This window comes from Orycteropus afer, unplaced genomic scaffold (assembly GCF_000298275.1).
Source record: "Orycteropus afer afer isolate SDZICR_OR568_19922 unplaced genomic scaffold, OryAfe1.0 scaffold00415, whole genome shotgun sequence".
NCBI lineage: Eukaryota > Metazoa > Chordata > Mammalia > Tubulidentata > Orycteropodidae > Orycteropus > Orycteropus afer.
Window position 1 is genome coordinate 1,086,854 of NW_006922002.1, and position 15,434 is coordinate 1,102,287.

At 44.7% G+C, this 15,434-nt stretch overlaps 1 protein-coding gene across 1 annotated transcript in view; it reads right to left on the reverse strand.

The window, feature by feature from the left end:
• Positions 1-12,568: 12,568 nt before the first annotated feature.
• Positions 12,569-15,434, reverse strand: part of NR3C2 (nuclear receptor subfamily 3 group C member 2) — a 494,406-nt gene continuing 491,540 nt past the window's right edge. Inside the window, exon 8 of the mRNA XM_007953808.1 lies at positions 12,569-12,724. Within this exon, the coding sequence (XP_007951999.1) occupies positions 12,569-12,724 (156 nt within the window). The remainder of the gene's footprint in view (positions 12,725-15,434) is intronic.

Sequence of the window (15,434 nt, forward strand, 5' to 3'; positions counted from 1 at the left end):
CTCCGGGCCTCGAGAGCCTGCACTGAGCCTGGGACCCGAGCATCTGCCTGGGGTGACAACGGCCTTCCTCCTCACTGACGGAACCCACGCCCACCTGGCCACACAGGAATTTCAGACCAAGAATTTGAACTCCAGCGGTGGGAGGTGGGGCTGGAATACATGTGGGGAGGGGGAGGGAAGCACCAAACACAACCGTGCAGAGTGGGAGAAGAATGGCGGGATTAATAGCATGGACTTTTCATTTGACAAGCATCAGGACCACTGGTTTTTAATTACCCAGGCTGCAGGATGGGAGGGAGGGCAGCCTGTGGGTGACTCCACCTTCCTCTCTGGCCATCACATCACCAGGCAGGAAAAGGAGCCTTCCCCTCCCTGCTCCTCACCGTGCACCTGCTGCTGAGATTTTAAAGAGAGCTGTACCTGGCACTCCTCGGAAGGAAGGTTGGGCATTCCTACTTCCGTAGTGATACTGCCTCGGAAACCCAAGGAGGGGTCGCTATGAGTCGGGGCCAACTCGTTGGCAAATAACAACAACAACATACTTCCTGGCAGTGTTATGTTTCCAGGGTGTCCTCTGGGCTCTGGTCACCATGGTGTGGCTGGTGCTTTGTCTGGAGGGGCGGCTGCTGCTGAGGGGATGGGGTCATCTAACAAACCAGAGTGAAGCTTTCCTCACCTGCTCCTGGAAGGCACCGTCCTCCCTGTACCCGCACTCACTCACTCCACCTAGAAAGAGCACACTGACATATTTATAACAGGCTTCTTGTTGGTGCTTCTCACCTGTGTGCTGTTTTCCAAACACCACCTCTTTGCCCCAAGGTCTCTGTAAATGAAATAAAATGTAATTTACTACTTGATTTGTCTGTCATGGTGTGGGGAACAAGACGTGGAATTCATTACCTCTGTAATGTTTTATGATCGGGCAGCCCCTTGATGGAAATGTATTTTCTTCTGATGTTGGTGCCTCCTGACAGATAGAATCTGCTAACTGGGAGCCTGGTTTATTCTCAGCAGGCATGGTCCTGGGGACCATGGGCCCCTCTGATGTGTGAAAATCCTGGAGGACCACCTACAGCGGTTGGACTGGCCTTTCCCACAATGACCTGGGTGATCTGGGAGCTTGGCCCCCTGGTAGTTTGTGCATAAACTGCATTAATCCTGCAGTGGCCAGTTCTCCTGACTAACTTCATTGTACTATCCTTCTCCACACCCAAACCCTCCCTTTGTTGTCTAGGCCTCAGAACTAATCTGTCTGCCTGGATTAAGCTGGGTTTTAGGCCTGAGGGGTGGGTCAGACGCTGGCAGCTCAAAGTTCAGTCTGTCCTTGGAGGAGTCCCTGCCCATGACCCTGCACATAAGGGTAAGAGCCACAGCCAGGCTCACTCAGAGCCCATCCAGGATGGGCTGTATGCTTCTGCGTTCTCCTCAGCCTCTAACTCCCAGGTCCAGGCAAAACCAATCTCTTGGGGAAAGGGGAGTGTCTTAATTTCCTAGTGCTGCTGTGACAGAAATACCACAAGTGGGTGGCTTTAAAGAGGAGAAATATATTTTCTCACAGTTCAAGAGGGTCTAAGTCTAAATTCAGGGCACCATTGGCTTTAGGGAATCTCTGTATCCTCTATCAATTCTCCCTCTCTCTCTTTCTCTGTCTCTCTTCCCACCCCCACCCCCTTCCTTCTCTCCTCTCAAGAAAAATCCTTATCTCAACCTCTGTAGCCCATGAGTTTCTCAGTTTTGAGATGATATCCATGTGGCATCTTGCTTCCCTCTGTGCTCGTCTCTGTGTCCAAGCTGTTCATTATATTGCTCAGAAATGACTAGGTTTAGGATACATGCTATAGCTGTACTGACAGGGCCTCATTAACATAACAAAGGAAAATCCATTCCCAGATCACATCCACAGGTATAGAGATTAGGATTCCAAAAAAATGTTTGTTTTTTTTTTTTTTTTGGAGGGGGGTGTCACAATTCAGTCCATACAAGGTGTTTTCTCCTTGGCCCCTGATCTAATCTGGAGTCCTCGCAGGTGGAGGGTTTTTTTTTTTTTAAGTGGTGTCAGACCTACACAGCTCCAGAGGCAGTTCTGGGGGCTTGCCATGTCTCTGTCCCTTCAAGGATTCTGGGCCTGTCAGCTTTCTCTCTTAAGAATTGGTCAAAAGAAGGAAGTTTCTGTTGCTTCTTCCCAAGGTGAGTTGATTCAAGAGCTTCATGGTTATCAGGTTTCAAGTCACCTAACCTGGACCATTGAAGGAGTCATATTAGGGGTCATAATATGTGCAATATGCATGTTGAAAAATGTCCATATTGTAAATAAAAATAAGGACAAATTCAGTGTAACTTACTTTTGAAATAAAAGCCTTTTATATTTGAAAGAGAGAGGGCCGACGCTGCCAAAGAGCCCAGGCCACTCCCCAAAAGCCACCTTGAGACAAAAAGTATGGGCAGGGCCTGTGCAGTGTGGCCCTGGGGTAGGGGTGATTTAACGTTGGGTGTCCTGTTTCCTGAGCTATCATTTCCTGCCCACACCCAGGGCTTAGGGATATAGAAAGGAAACTTGGCCTGTGAGAAGGAATTACTAGTGTGCCCCACTTTCAGAAAGCTTTTGCAGGAAAATGCAAACTTACGGGCAGTTAGAAGGCTCAGGTTAGACTCAGAGTTACTAACTGGCTGTTGTCAGCTGCCCAACTCAGACTAGCCCTCAACTCATGACAATCCCATGCAAAATGGGATCAGACTGTCACAATCCATAGGATTTTCACTGACTTATTTTCAGAAATAAATCGTCAGGCATTTCCTTTAACTCTTAGTGTGGATGTTGTTGTTATTGTGGTTATGTGCCGTGGAGTTGGACCCAACTCATAGTGACCCCTCCTTGGGTTTCTGGGGCAGTATCACTACAATAGATTGCCCATCCTTCCTTCCGAGGAGTGGCTGGTGGGTTTGAACCACCAGCCTTCTGGTTAACAGTCAAGTGCCTTAGGGTACTATGCTATCAGAGCTGGATGCTCTGCTGAAATTGGTTTTGCATCATAGCAACACATAAACCACCACTGATACAAGGATGGTGACTATGTCTGAGGTGCACTAGCTAGAATCAAACCTGGGTTTCCGACATAGAAGGCAGGAATTCTAGTTACTGACTTATTGGAGGTATCCTTAATTGGTATATCCCCAATTTGGTTTGCATTCCAAACCAAATCAGACTCACTGCTATTGACTCGATTCTGAATCATAGCAACCTATATTGGGTTTCCAAGTTGTAAGTATTTATGGAAGCAGACTGCCTCATCATGCTTCCACAGAGTGGCTGGTGGGTTCGAACCACCAACCTTTTGGTTAGCAGCCACATGTCTTAATCACTACACCACCTGAGCTCCTTGGTGCATCCCCATGAGGCATTAAAAATAAAGACTTAACCATAGCAGAACCTGAATTACTTGCTTGCTTGAGGAAATACTCACAGTGGGTTACCACCCAAAGTACTATCACTTGGTTAAGGAAAACCCACTAACCTGGCTACCTTTGTGACCTTGAGCAAGTTAGCCTCTCTGATTCTGTGGCTGCCTTGTAAACACCCAGTGGGTTTTGGTTGAAATATGTACAATGAAACCTGTGAGACCTGGAACTCAACAGGACTGCCTTGCTTTTCTTACAGTTTTCTGCCTTTGACAGGTTGTAGTCTGTGTGTCAACTAAGCTGGGCCTCGTTTTGAGTGACTGGGTAGGTGGATGTACTTATGACCCGTGATGAGATTGGTAATCAACTCCATGGTGTGATCTACTGTGAGCAGTTGAGTAGCTGCCTTAGGGATGTGGTCTGCTTCCAGTATTTAAGAAGCAGCTTTGAGAAAGGTCTTAAGCTTTTTGGCATGCTTGGATCCAGCTGTCTTCATTCAGCAGCCTGCCATGTTTCCTACTGATCTTGGGACTGTCTCTGGATTTGAACTAGTGCTCTGCTATGCTGTTTGATAATCTTGGGACTGTGCCATTTTAGTTGTTGATGATGGGTTTGTCAGTCTCAGCAGCCAGCAGCTGCTTGAGTGAAGAGACATCTCCAGCTCCAGTGGGCTGAGAGCAAGAGGCAGAGCTGAAGCCCAAGGTCGAGGGTCTTTCCCAGACCCTAGAGCTGGCACTTTGAACTTCGATGCATAGCCTCCTAAACCGTTAGACAATAAACTCCTGTTTGTTAAGACCACCCACTTGTGGTATGTCTGTTAGAGTGGCGCTGGAGAATCAAAACGGTCTTAACACTTTTCTTTTGCTTGCTTCAGTGGAAAATATTTGCATTTTCTTTCCCTGACAGGTTTCACCCTTACATAGGTTCTGGCTTTTGCAAGTTTTACTGCATTATGTACTCAGTTAATGGAACTTCTGTTAGTTTTATCATTACTGCTCTGATTTTGGTTTGCATCTTTGCTGTCTGGGCCCCCTGAGTGCCATAAGAAGATAATGTGGCATAATGAAGCCACCATACAGTGCTGGTTGCAAGGGCTCCCACAGCCCCAAGAGGTGGTCATCTGGAGGACAGGGTGGTGACCAAGGGGTGTCAGGGATGTCTCTGAGAAACTGACCCATGAGCACCAGGGCAGCCGGTTTGCCAAGAGGCCTGGCAGGGAACTTCCCCCTGGGCATGGCCCAAAATATACTTAGTAATGAGATCATGAGGTGTTTTCTTACATTAGCGGATCATTTTCGCTTCCCCAGAGGAGACAGGAGTGTATTTTTGCTGTGTTTTTGTGGGACGGGTATGACTGATCCCTTGAGCATCTACTGATGACAGGCCTATGTGCTATGCAACCCCCTCAGCCCCACCTCACTCAGCTCCAGCAGCACCAGGTGCAGCTGTTTGGACCAGGGCTGTAGCCTGGATGCATTCAGAAGCAAGGCACATACTTTGGGCAAAGGAGGACACTCATACTTTACACTGGCAGTGGGACTGAGGGGCTTACATCTGCTGGTGTCGCCCATAGGGTCTGCCCCAGGGTGTCTCTGAGGTAAGTACTTAGCCAGCTGGCCTATGCGGCTACCGGCCTATACTTCTCCCTTTGCATTAGCAGAAGTATCTGCAGCTGGGGGAATGGGGTTGGGAAAGCAACAACATGTAGTTTGGGCCAGAAATGGATATTGAATTCATCCTTGCCTTACAGTGATCTTATGAGACAGGAGACATCATCTCCACTTCATAGATGAGAAAATGGAGGCTTCTAGGAGTAGAGTTTTGGTTCAATAGCTGAGTCACATACACTTCTTCTGTACCATCTTGCCTCTGGGAGCTCATAGAGGATAATGGCTAAAAGTACAGGCTTTGAGTTAAAAACCACCTCTTCCGAAATCCTGTTTTCACTGTTTCTACCATGATGATCTTGGGCAAGTAACTTGACCTCTTCATGCTTCAGTTTGCATCTCCTGTGAAATGGATCTGGTAGCACCAACCACATTGGGTTGTGAGACTATGTAAAGATAAGGCACGTGGTGAGCTTAGAAAAGTGCTGAACTTAAAACGCTGCAGCGCAGAGCAAGTCAGGAGTGGAAGGGGCCGACGTGAAGCTTGCTGTTGTTAGTGACCCTCAAGTCAGCCCAGATTCATGGTGACTCATGCGCAATGGACTCTTGTGATCCACACCTGTTCATTGGGTGGCTACTGGAAGTAGATTGCCAGGCTTTTCTTCCTAGACCATCTTAGTGTAGAAGCTCTGCTGAAACCTATTCGGCATCATATCAACACTCGAGCCTTTATTGATGAGGGCGGGGTGGGGCTGCACATGAGGTGCACTGGCCAGGAATCGAATCTGGGTCTCCCACATGGAAGGTAAGAATTGTACCAGTGAACCACCATTGCTTCACTTAAACCTTAGACACCAATCAAACCAGTGGCAGTTGAGTCAGTTCTGACTCATGGCAATCCTATGTATGTCAGAGTAGAAATTTCAATGGCTGTTTTTTTTTTTTTCCCCAGAAGCAGATGACCAGGCGTTTCTTCCAAGGCTCCTCTGGGCGAACTTGAAAGTCCAAACTTTGGCTAGCAGCTAGCTGAACATGTTAACTATTTGGACCACCCAGGGAAGCCAAACTTGAGAAGGGTTTAGAAATGTGAAGCACTGGGAAGAGGAGAGGTGAACAGAGTTTAGGGGTGAAGGGACTCATCTCAGCCTTCCCCATCTCATAAGCCACCCCCTGCTTCCCTCCAGTGTCTCTCCTACACTTGCCTTCTGCCTTTCTCCTCTTTCCCAAGGGCACTATCCACCCCCTTAACTTATGCTTCTCTTTGATCCTCATTCACCTTAAGACTGGGCACCTTCTCATCTTCTTACTTGTTCTCCTTTCCATTTTCTTTCAGCCTCCATCAGTCATGGTGACTCTTTTCCTCAGTTAAGACATTTTCCATGTCTTCTTGAGTCTTCTGACCCACATAGCTTTCCTTTTTCCCTTCTCCCTGAGGATGTTACTCCCGGAGAGTGTCCTCAAACACCTTTCTTGCTTCTAGCTCCTGCAAATGTCTTCTCAGGTCCTTGTCAATACTACTTTTACTTGGCTGACCCAGGCAGTATGCCTACTCCTCACATTGCATATCTCGTTATCCGACACTTCGTATTTATGACCATAGTAAAAAATCTATCCTACTATTTTGTGCATTAATAACATAGGTCTGGCAGTAACAAATGCAGAGGTGTGAGGCAAGAGTAATGTTGGCTATGATGGTCAAGGTTATGTGTTAACTTGGCTGGGTCATGCTTTTCAGTGGTTTGGCAGTTATGTAATGATGTAATTTGGCAGTGATGCAATGATGTAGTCATCTTCCATTTTCACATAATGCTAATTTTCACATAACAACCCGGTCTTTGGAACCTAACCATGCCGAAAAAAGAGGAGTGGGTGTAATTTATTCCTACTTTTGTATTTGTGTAGTGCCTAAGGCATTTGACTGCTAACCAGAAGGCTGGAGGTACAAACTCACTAGCCACTTGTCCGAAAGAAGATTAGGCAATCTATTTCCGTGGTGATACTGCCTTGGAAATCCAAGGAGGGGTCGCTATGAGTCAGATCCAACTTGAGAGCAGTGAGTTGGTTTTTTTGGGTTTTGTATTTGTGTAACTGGGCTTATTCTCCTAATGCTTTAATGTACAACTAAATGTATCACAATCTACTGTTTAGAAGCATACATTAGAGGATACTGATTGGAAAGCCAACCTCTGTGGAGTTTTTTTTTTTTTTTTTTTTTGCTCTAGAAGACACCTGCACTCTGAACGTGGGCAGTGAATGCATGGGATTCATCTGGTCAACTGAGTACCAAGGACTGGTTTCTGGATTTTTCCTTCCTTGGAAGGTTTAGCAGCTGTGGCAACACTGGAAAGGGAAAATACTGGAAACTCTGAGAGTGGGAGGGGCATAGTCAGACACTGCTAGAGTGAGTTTTCACAGGAGCCATGACTGTCCTGGTCCAGGCTGGCCCAGGGCATGAAGAACCACAGAGATGGGTTTTTCAGACCATAGATAACTTGGAAACCAATATCCTGGCAACCTAAATTCTACCAAAAATATCTGAGTAGCTATTAGGGGTAGATGGACGCAATGGTCCCAACCTTTCACCCTCTCTGGATCCTGGTCCTTTTGTAGAGCTCTCTGGCTTGGACTTGTGACTTGCTTCGGCCAATGGGACAGGAGCAAACTTGATTCATTCAGAGGCTTGAAAAAGTGTTATGCCTCCCTACTGTCTCTCATAGATCCTACCTCTGCCATGAAGGTAAGCTCAGGCTAACCTCCTGAAGAATGAGGGCCACATGGAATAGAGCCATCTTAGAAGACCAGACACCTACTGACTTGACTACAGACATGTGAACCAGCCCAACACAGCTGAGCCTGACCAGATCAGCAGAACCCTCCATTTGACCCATAAACTTGTGAGAAATAGTCAATGGTGGGTTATTTATAATTTCAGGGTGGCTTATTATGCAACAGTACCTGCCTCCTCCACTGTCTTATCATTCACTTTGATCTGAACAGTCTTGGCCCATGGTGAGAGTAAAGATAATGTTTGAATCTTCTCTTATCCAATGTTGTGTGGTAACCACTGTTTTATTTCTGAGAAAATTGCTGCCCTAGCAACTGGATGTCTTGAAACTAAAGTGCAGAAATACTTGTAATCAAGTCGTTTTAATCTGTGTTGTTGTTGTTGTTGTTGTTATGTGCCGTCGAGTCGGCCCCAACTCATAGCGACCCCTACACTTGCACAATTTATCAAAAAGTATGTTATAGCTGACTTTAACATAAAGGGACAATGTTTTCTATTTGCTTGAGGAGCATTCAACACACAGAAGCTAACAAACCCCTAATTATATAAGCTTCATTATGCATAATTTTTACTATTTATAACATGCTGTGGCTGTGTCTCAATGGTAGAGATTTCATTCTTAGCTAATGATTCCTAAGTGTGCAGCTGGGGTTTTTGGGGCCTGAGATCACTTTTAGGAATTCTTAGAAATAGAGTCACAGTAATACCCCTGACCAAAGAATAAGCCTTCTCTGTTCAGAAAGGGCACCCACTTAAACAAGAGGACACACTGGCAGAGGCCACCCACCAGGCTTGGTGGCTTTTGTTTAAAATTAGGGACTGCCTGTAAAGCCCTGTTCCTTTAATGGGTCAAATTTCTTAAATTTTTAAATATAAAATTAATTTTATAGTGGGTGTTTTATAAAGAAATGTGTACATGACTTTAAAGTCACAACTGTGCTGTGATTTCCTGTGTTGTGTTCCGGAAATGTATCTATTGCACTAAAGAAAGGTTGAATTCATTTAACTATCCAATAGTTTCTGAAAGCAAGTGGTTTGAACAACCACCAATTAAATGTCACCTTAAAATTTTACTTGAATTTATCTTGTGGGAAATAAATTATTTTCTGCTTTTAAATGAGCTAATAATTGTTTACTCCTCTCTTTGTGGTCCCTAAGTTATTTGATTGCTAACCAGAAGGGTGGCAGTCAAACTGACCAGTCACTCCTCAGAAGGAAGATTAGGCAATCTACTTCCATAGTGACACCATCCCGGAAACCCAAGGAGTGTCACTATTGAGTTGGATTTGGCTCAACGGCAGTGAGTTTATTAATGAGTGAAGTTTGGGGGAGTAGCCTATGAGCAGTGACAAAACCATCACACCAATGGAGTTTCAGTGAGTCTTGAGTGCTCAGGTGAACTGGAGGACAAGAGCACAAGACTTCCCTAAGGAAGCACTTTGTAGTCAGACAGGGGTCTTTGGTCCAATTATGTGAGCCTCAATGTCAATTTCCTCTTCTGTAAAATGCATAACAAGTTTCATGGGTTGTGAAGATAAATAAGACAACGTAAATACAGTTTTTAGCATTTAAATGGTAGCAATTATTATTATCATTAAACTATTACAGAGTATTTTAGTGAAGGAGTATTGTTGTTGTTAGGTGCTGTGGAGTAGATTCTGACTCACAGCAGCCACTTGCAGTGTGCTACTCCCCGACAAGTTGTCAAATGAAGCCGAAGCCAGAAAATGTGCTCGAGTCCTACGGAAATCCCAAGTGGGAGACCAAGAGAAAAGCAAAGTATAGAACAAGTAGAAAGGCTAAAGACAACCCATGTGACAGACTCGAACTGCTCCACAGGATTCTCCAGGCTACAATCTTTAAGGGAACAGAACGCTAGGTCTTTGGCCCATTGAGCCACTGGGTGGGTTTGAACCACCAACCTTTTGGTTAGCAGCTGAACACTTAACACTGTGCCACCAGGGTTCCTTGAACAAGCATTAGCAGTAAGGAACAAAGCATCTAATAGGTCCTAAAAGAGCAGAATCAGTATGTGGCCAACATAGGACTCTAAAACAGGGGAAAAATACTGCTGCTTCATCATGTGTGTCAGCAGAAGTGCACAGACTCAAATGTGGATGAGCATGGATCCAGTTGTTCTTATTGATAGTCAAATGAACAGTTTTCCAAACAACAGGTGATTAAAGTAAAGGATTTATTGTAATCTGCTTACAGTCCTTTGCAAAGACAGACATATGTTTTTGCATAAAGATATAAATTGCTTCATTTTAAACTAATTTAGTGTTTTTTAATTATATGAAGAAGTTTTGGTGAATTATGAATTGTACCAAACCAAGATTTTTAAGAGCAATATGGTACAAAAATAAGAGCAGACAAACAATTTGAACTGGGACAGGCATTCAACAGTGAATTTAGAATATGGCTTTGCTATTTCATCAAGCAAAGTTATCTGGAGACATACAAAGAGCCAGTAACTTTGTTAATACAAAAAGCTGATGCATACCGTCTCCATCTCAAACCTGGTTTGGTCGAAATTCCAATTCCTTAAGAAGTGAGTGTGAACTAAAAGCCTCATTTGTAAGCCTTTTCCATTCCAGAAACTCCCAGTCTGCATGCTGTGTCTTCATCACCTTCAAAGTGTGGCTTTCATATTGCTGTGCATGTAAGTTGCGTTGAAAGATCTGCCTATAAATTAAATTCCTGAAATTGCAAATTATGTATGAAAAACTCCTCCCTCTGAGTACAGCATTCACAGGTTTCCCCTTGCATAAGGCAGGTGTCTTTGGAAAGACAAGGTAATGTTGCCTGCATGGTGAACCCTGGAGAGAAGTGTCCATCCCAGTGCTGCCCTCTCCCGGATCTGGGCTTCTCCAGCTACAGCTTTTAGGTTTAGGAAAAGAATGTGATCTTGAGTACCTGATGATTACCATCACTTTTCAAAGATTAATTTGGCCTCTATTCAAAGTAGCTTATTTAATGCAATCATGTTGTTAGTTCCCCCAAAGATAGATAGATGTCTGTGATTCAGGGCAAGAGAAAAGCCATCAATTGCATCAGTGCCAAACAGATTAATGAATTAAAAATTTTAGTGCCACTGTCTTGCTTGTATGATCTGTAGTTTTTTTTTCTTTTTTTCTTTTTTTCAAAACTGTTTATGTATAAAATTTCTTTTTAAAACCTACCTTTTAAAAATCTAAAAACCCTCTAATTGTCTTCCGGTCTCCACGCTGCTCTGATTGGACCTTGCCAATGTGCGTCTTCCCACTATGTCCTGCAACGGTCTAGGTGCGTTTCTACCTCCGCTTCCAGGAGTGCAAAACCCCCAAGATCAGAAGGGAAAATGTGATCTTTTGCAGGCAGAGAAAGTGCATGGAATCTTTTCTTCCCCAAAGGAGAGGGGGAAATGGGATTATGACGCTTTCTACCCCACTGAGCTCCCAGCTCTGCTCTGCTCCAATTGCTTTCTGCTTCCAGAGGAAAAGGGGAAGAGGGCAGCTCTTCCTTACCGCTGCCTGCAGCACTCCCAGGCCATCCTCTCACATGTGTGTTGCCACATGACACCGACACCATCCGGGAGCTGCCAACACCGCAGTGTGCTGCTCCCCGACGGAAGTTGCCGGATGAAGCAGAAGCCCGAAAACGTGCTCAAGTCACAGGGACATCCCAAGCGGGAGACCAAGAGAAAACAAAAGTACAGAAAAAGTAGAAAGGCTTAAAGACAACCAAAGAGGTTTACGTGTGGTTATTTACAACAGAGACTGTAAAATGGTAAATTAGATATGAAGCTAAAAAAGGCACAGCTTTCCCTTTCTTAAATACACTGTAAACGGTTCATTATGCATGCAGAACATTTCACTTTACAAAAAAAAAAAAAAAATTACCTTGTTTGTTTAGACAAAGATAGTACTTAAATAGTCTCCAGCAAAATAGAATTCTTTCAAAAATACTTTCCCATTCATCCTATTAACCATTAAAGATTTTTTTTTTTTTTTTTGGATGTGTCTCATTTACAAAAGTTCCTTATACCTTGTTTCAGGTCCTTCACAATTTATACATACAGTAATGTACAGCACAGCAAAAGACTGCAAAAAATTATTTGTAAAGCCAACACAATAGATACTAGAAATTGAAACCAAGGCATTTGTTTTAACATCTTATCCATTCTAGTTAAATAATAAATGGACACTAAAGGGTGTGTACACCAGTGATGCAGGGAATGTGGGTGACCGATGGCCCCGGGGGGTTGAGGGCCACTACTCCACACCACATGTTCCATTATTACACAACAGGAATCTGTATACGTTTTTTCTTTTTTTGTGTGTTTTTTTTTAAATAACAAAAGAATATTAATGCCCCATATTGACTATACGTTTTATGTGCAAACCAAGGGTAAGCTTTAAAAAGTTCGTTAGTCCTTGAACCCTTTTAAAACAAGCGAACAATACCAGAAACTACATGGCATAGTTAAAACTTCCATCTGTTAAAATATCAAAATCAGAGTTATTGACTAGATATGGCTTTTCATCCAGAGGAACAGGAACATTTTTCTAAGCGCTGGGGTTGGAGAGGGAAGGATCCTTCAGACTGCTCAGGTCTTGCCAAACCCACGCCAAACTGCTTTCCAGGCTCCAAACCCTTGACATGATTTTCAACTCTGAGAAACTGCTGAACAAGTGTGAATCAATCACCATATGTTAAAAATGTGATTTCTTGTGTCCTTCATGGGTATGGAATAAGAGCGGGAAACTTAAGGCAAAGTTCTTCCATGAAGACGGTTCTGTCACTTCCTGTGAAAGTAAAGGGGTTTGGCATTCCCGGATTCCACCTTTGGCAGCTGGTCGCTGATGATCTCCACCAGCATGGCTGGGAACTCCACTTTCAGGGCCTTGGACTCGCGGAAGGTGTAGAAGCAAAATTCCAGTAAGTCACTCACCAGCTGCAACAGAGAGACACAGAGAGAGGGGACGTGACATCAGTGCCTCACTCCTAACCGTCCCAGGGCACCCCTATGCCTCCTAGTTCTAGGGAACTCAAACAGCAGTGCCTAGAAACCCTACCCGGGGATCATGTCTTTGAAACTGCCTAAGTCACTTAGCCAAGTCCTCAGTCCTAGACAGGAGGAAGAGTGTTCCTGCCACCTGTCATGTAATGCTCCTCATGCAGAACAAATGCACCAAAGGGCTGTATAATGATTGAGTATTGAATAGATCAGAGGGAACTGGGGCAGAGGCAGAGTTAATCATGCCTGGCGCACTGTAGTGCTCCCATCAGAGTCTAATTTCCAAATGTGGGAGTAGAATGCAGCAGGCGTACATGTGTATCTTCACATGTTGGCGAGGGGCCTTCAGCAGCCTGTAAGGAGGCTGTTGGAGAGGCGGGAGCTGCCTCTGTTCCTCAGATGCTGCTCAGGGCTGCACAGAGCACACATGCACACCCAGAACGGGGAGAAGCTATACAGCACCCTCTCTGCCAGATGCAGGCCTCCTCCCCCAGCTCTGGTTGGGCACTGCCACAGAGCCGTGGCTGTGATATAGCCAGTGCATCTGCATGCAGCCTCCTGTCCCCCTACCCCCACCCCTGCCACATCCCACTCTGCCACCTTGTTTCCTCCATTGGGCTTCCTGCCATCTCGTCAAAGGTGTAGAAGCAAAATTTTTTGCATTCTGTTTTTGCTTCTATACCTTCTGCTGCGGGCAGGGCAAGAGGCTCCCTGACCAGTTTCTGTTTCAGACTGAGAAGGAATGAAAGCATCAAGGGTAACTTCAGGGTCTCCTCTGTCCTCCAGTCCATTTCCCTACTGACCCAAAGGCCTTTTCCACCACCCTGGATTGGAACGGAAAGGAGCTCTGGTGGCGCACTGCTCAAGGCGCCGTGGAAGGACAATAAGACAATCTACTTCTGTCAAGATTATACTGCCTTAGAAACTCCATGAGGGTGGCTATAAGTCAGTATCAACTCCACGGCATTGGATAGGACATGAACCAGTCCTAATTCTATGAGGTTAAAAAATAAATCCCACAAATCCAGTACAGCCTCACTGGCAGACAGTCAATTTACTAGGACCATAATTTCAAACTAGAAAATAGGCACTCTAACTTTTCTTTTAATTCCACCTTCCACCATGGGGGAAAATAAAATCCATTTTTCTCATTTTCCACTACGTTAAAGCAGACAATATTAACACTGTTGACCATAACATTCTGAATTCCGTAATCTTAATAAAAGGAGCCTTGGTGGTACATGGTTAAATGCTCAGCTGCTAACCAAAAGGTCAGCAGTTCAAACCACCAGTGGCTCCACTGGAGAATGAACCTGTGATCTGTTCCTGTAAAGATTACAGCCTAGAAAAACCATATGGACTTTATGGGACAGTTATACTGTCACATGGGGTGACTATGAGTCAAAAATGACTCCGTGGCACCTAAAAACAACAGCACACTTTTAATAAAGTGCTTCTGCTGAAATTGCATTATAACTTTTCTCATGATTTTTGTTTTTGTTTTACTCCATTAGCAAGCTTAAACTGAGTTAGAGAGTAAATGCTTTATGATAAATGTCTTCAATAAAAACTGCTGTTGTCAGGTGATGCCGAGTTGGTTCTGACCATAGCAACCCTATGGCAAACAGAACGAACCACCACCTGGTCCGGCATCATATTCACATTCTATGTTTGAGCCCATTGCCACAGCCACTATGTCAACCATCTCATTGAGGGGCTTTCCCTTTTTCACTGATCCTCTATCAAAAACTAGGAATCAAGATAATGTTATCAGAAAAAACAAGAAACCCGGAACTTCCATTTGTGCCTGTGTGACTGGTGACTGCCCTCAGTCAGTGAAGTGATGCTTCTGTAAGTAGGTCCCGAGGACTGTGAGATTTTAGTAAGTGCTCTGGACACATGGATGTGGGACCAAATAAATTTGGGAAACATCACACAGCATCATCTCATCATAAGATGTCACCACATTCACAGACATTGAGGTGGGCAGTGCCTGGCTGGGGCTCTCACCTCAGCTCCTTTACTTGTTTGCTTTATGAATGCCTGTGTGCCTCAATTCCCACATGTCTGCAATGGGGCTAACCACAGTGCCTGCCTCATAGGGTTGTTTTAGAGGACTGAGTGATACAGGTAGAAGGCTTAGAACATCATCTGGCAAGAAGCATATGTGAATGCCACTTATGATCCAAGGTATGGAGAAGTACAGCTGGAGCAAAGCCCCTTTCCTTCTGTCCCTCCTACTGTTCCCAAACTTCTTCAATCACAAAGCATCATTTTCCTCCATGGGACACACTGGAAAAAACCTGCTCTGGGTCATCTTTGTGTAACCTGGTCCTCATGTCCCCTTCTATAAAATGAGCAATAGGAAGGAGGACTTTGATTTTGTCTTCCTAGGTAAGACATTCTGTAAGATACACATCATCCAATTTCTATTTGATTTTTGACATGATGGACTAGTGGCCGTGGAAGCTAAAGGCTGGATGAGGGCCTGGCTCTCTAGTTGTGGTGGCTCCTGATGGTGTGCGCCTTCCCTCAGGCCACAGAGCCCTTGCCCTCACTGTGGCCCTTGGGGCAAGTCAGCCTGATCATCCCACATATTTTTGATTGGCTGTCTGCAGGGCTATGGAGGACATTTTTAATAATATAT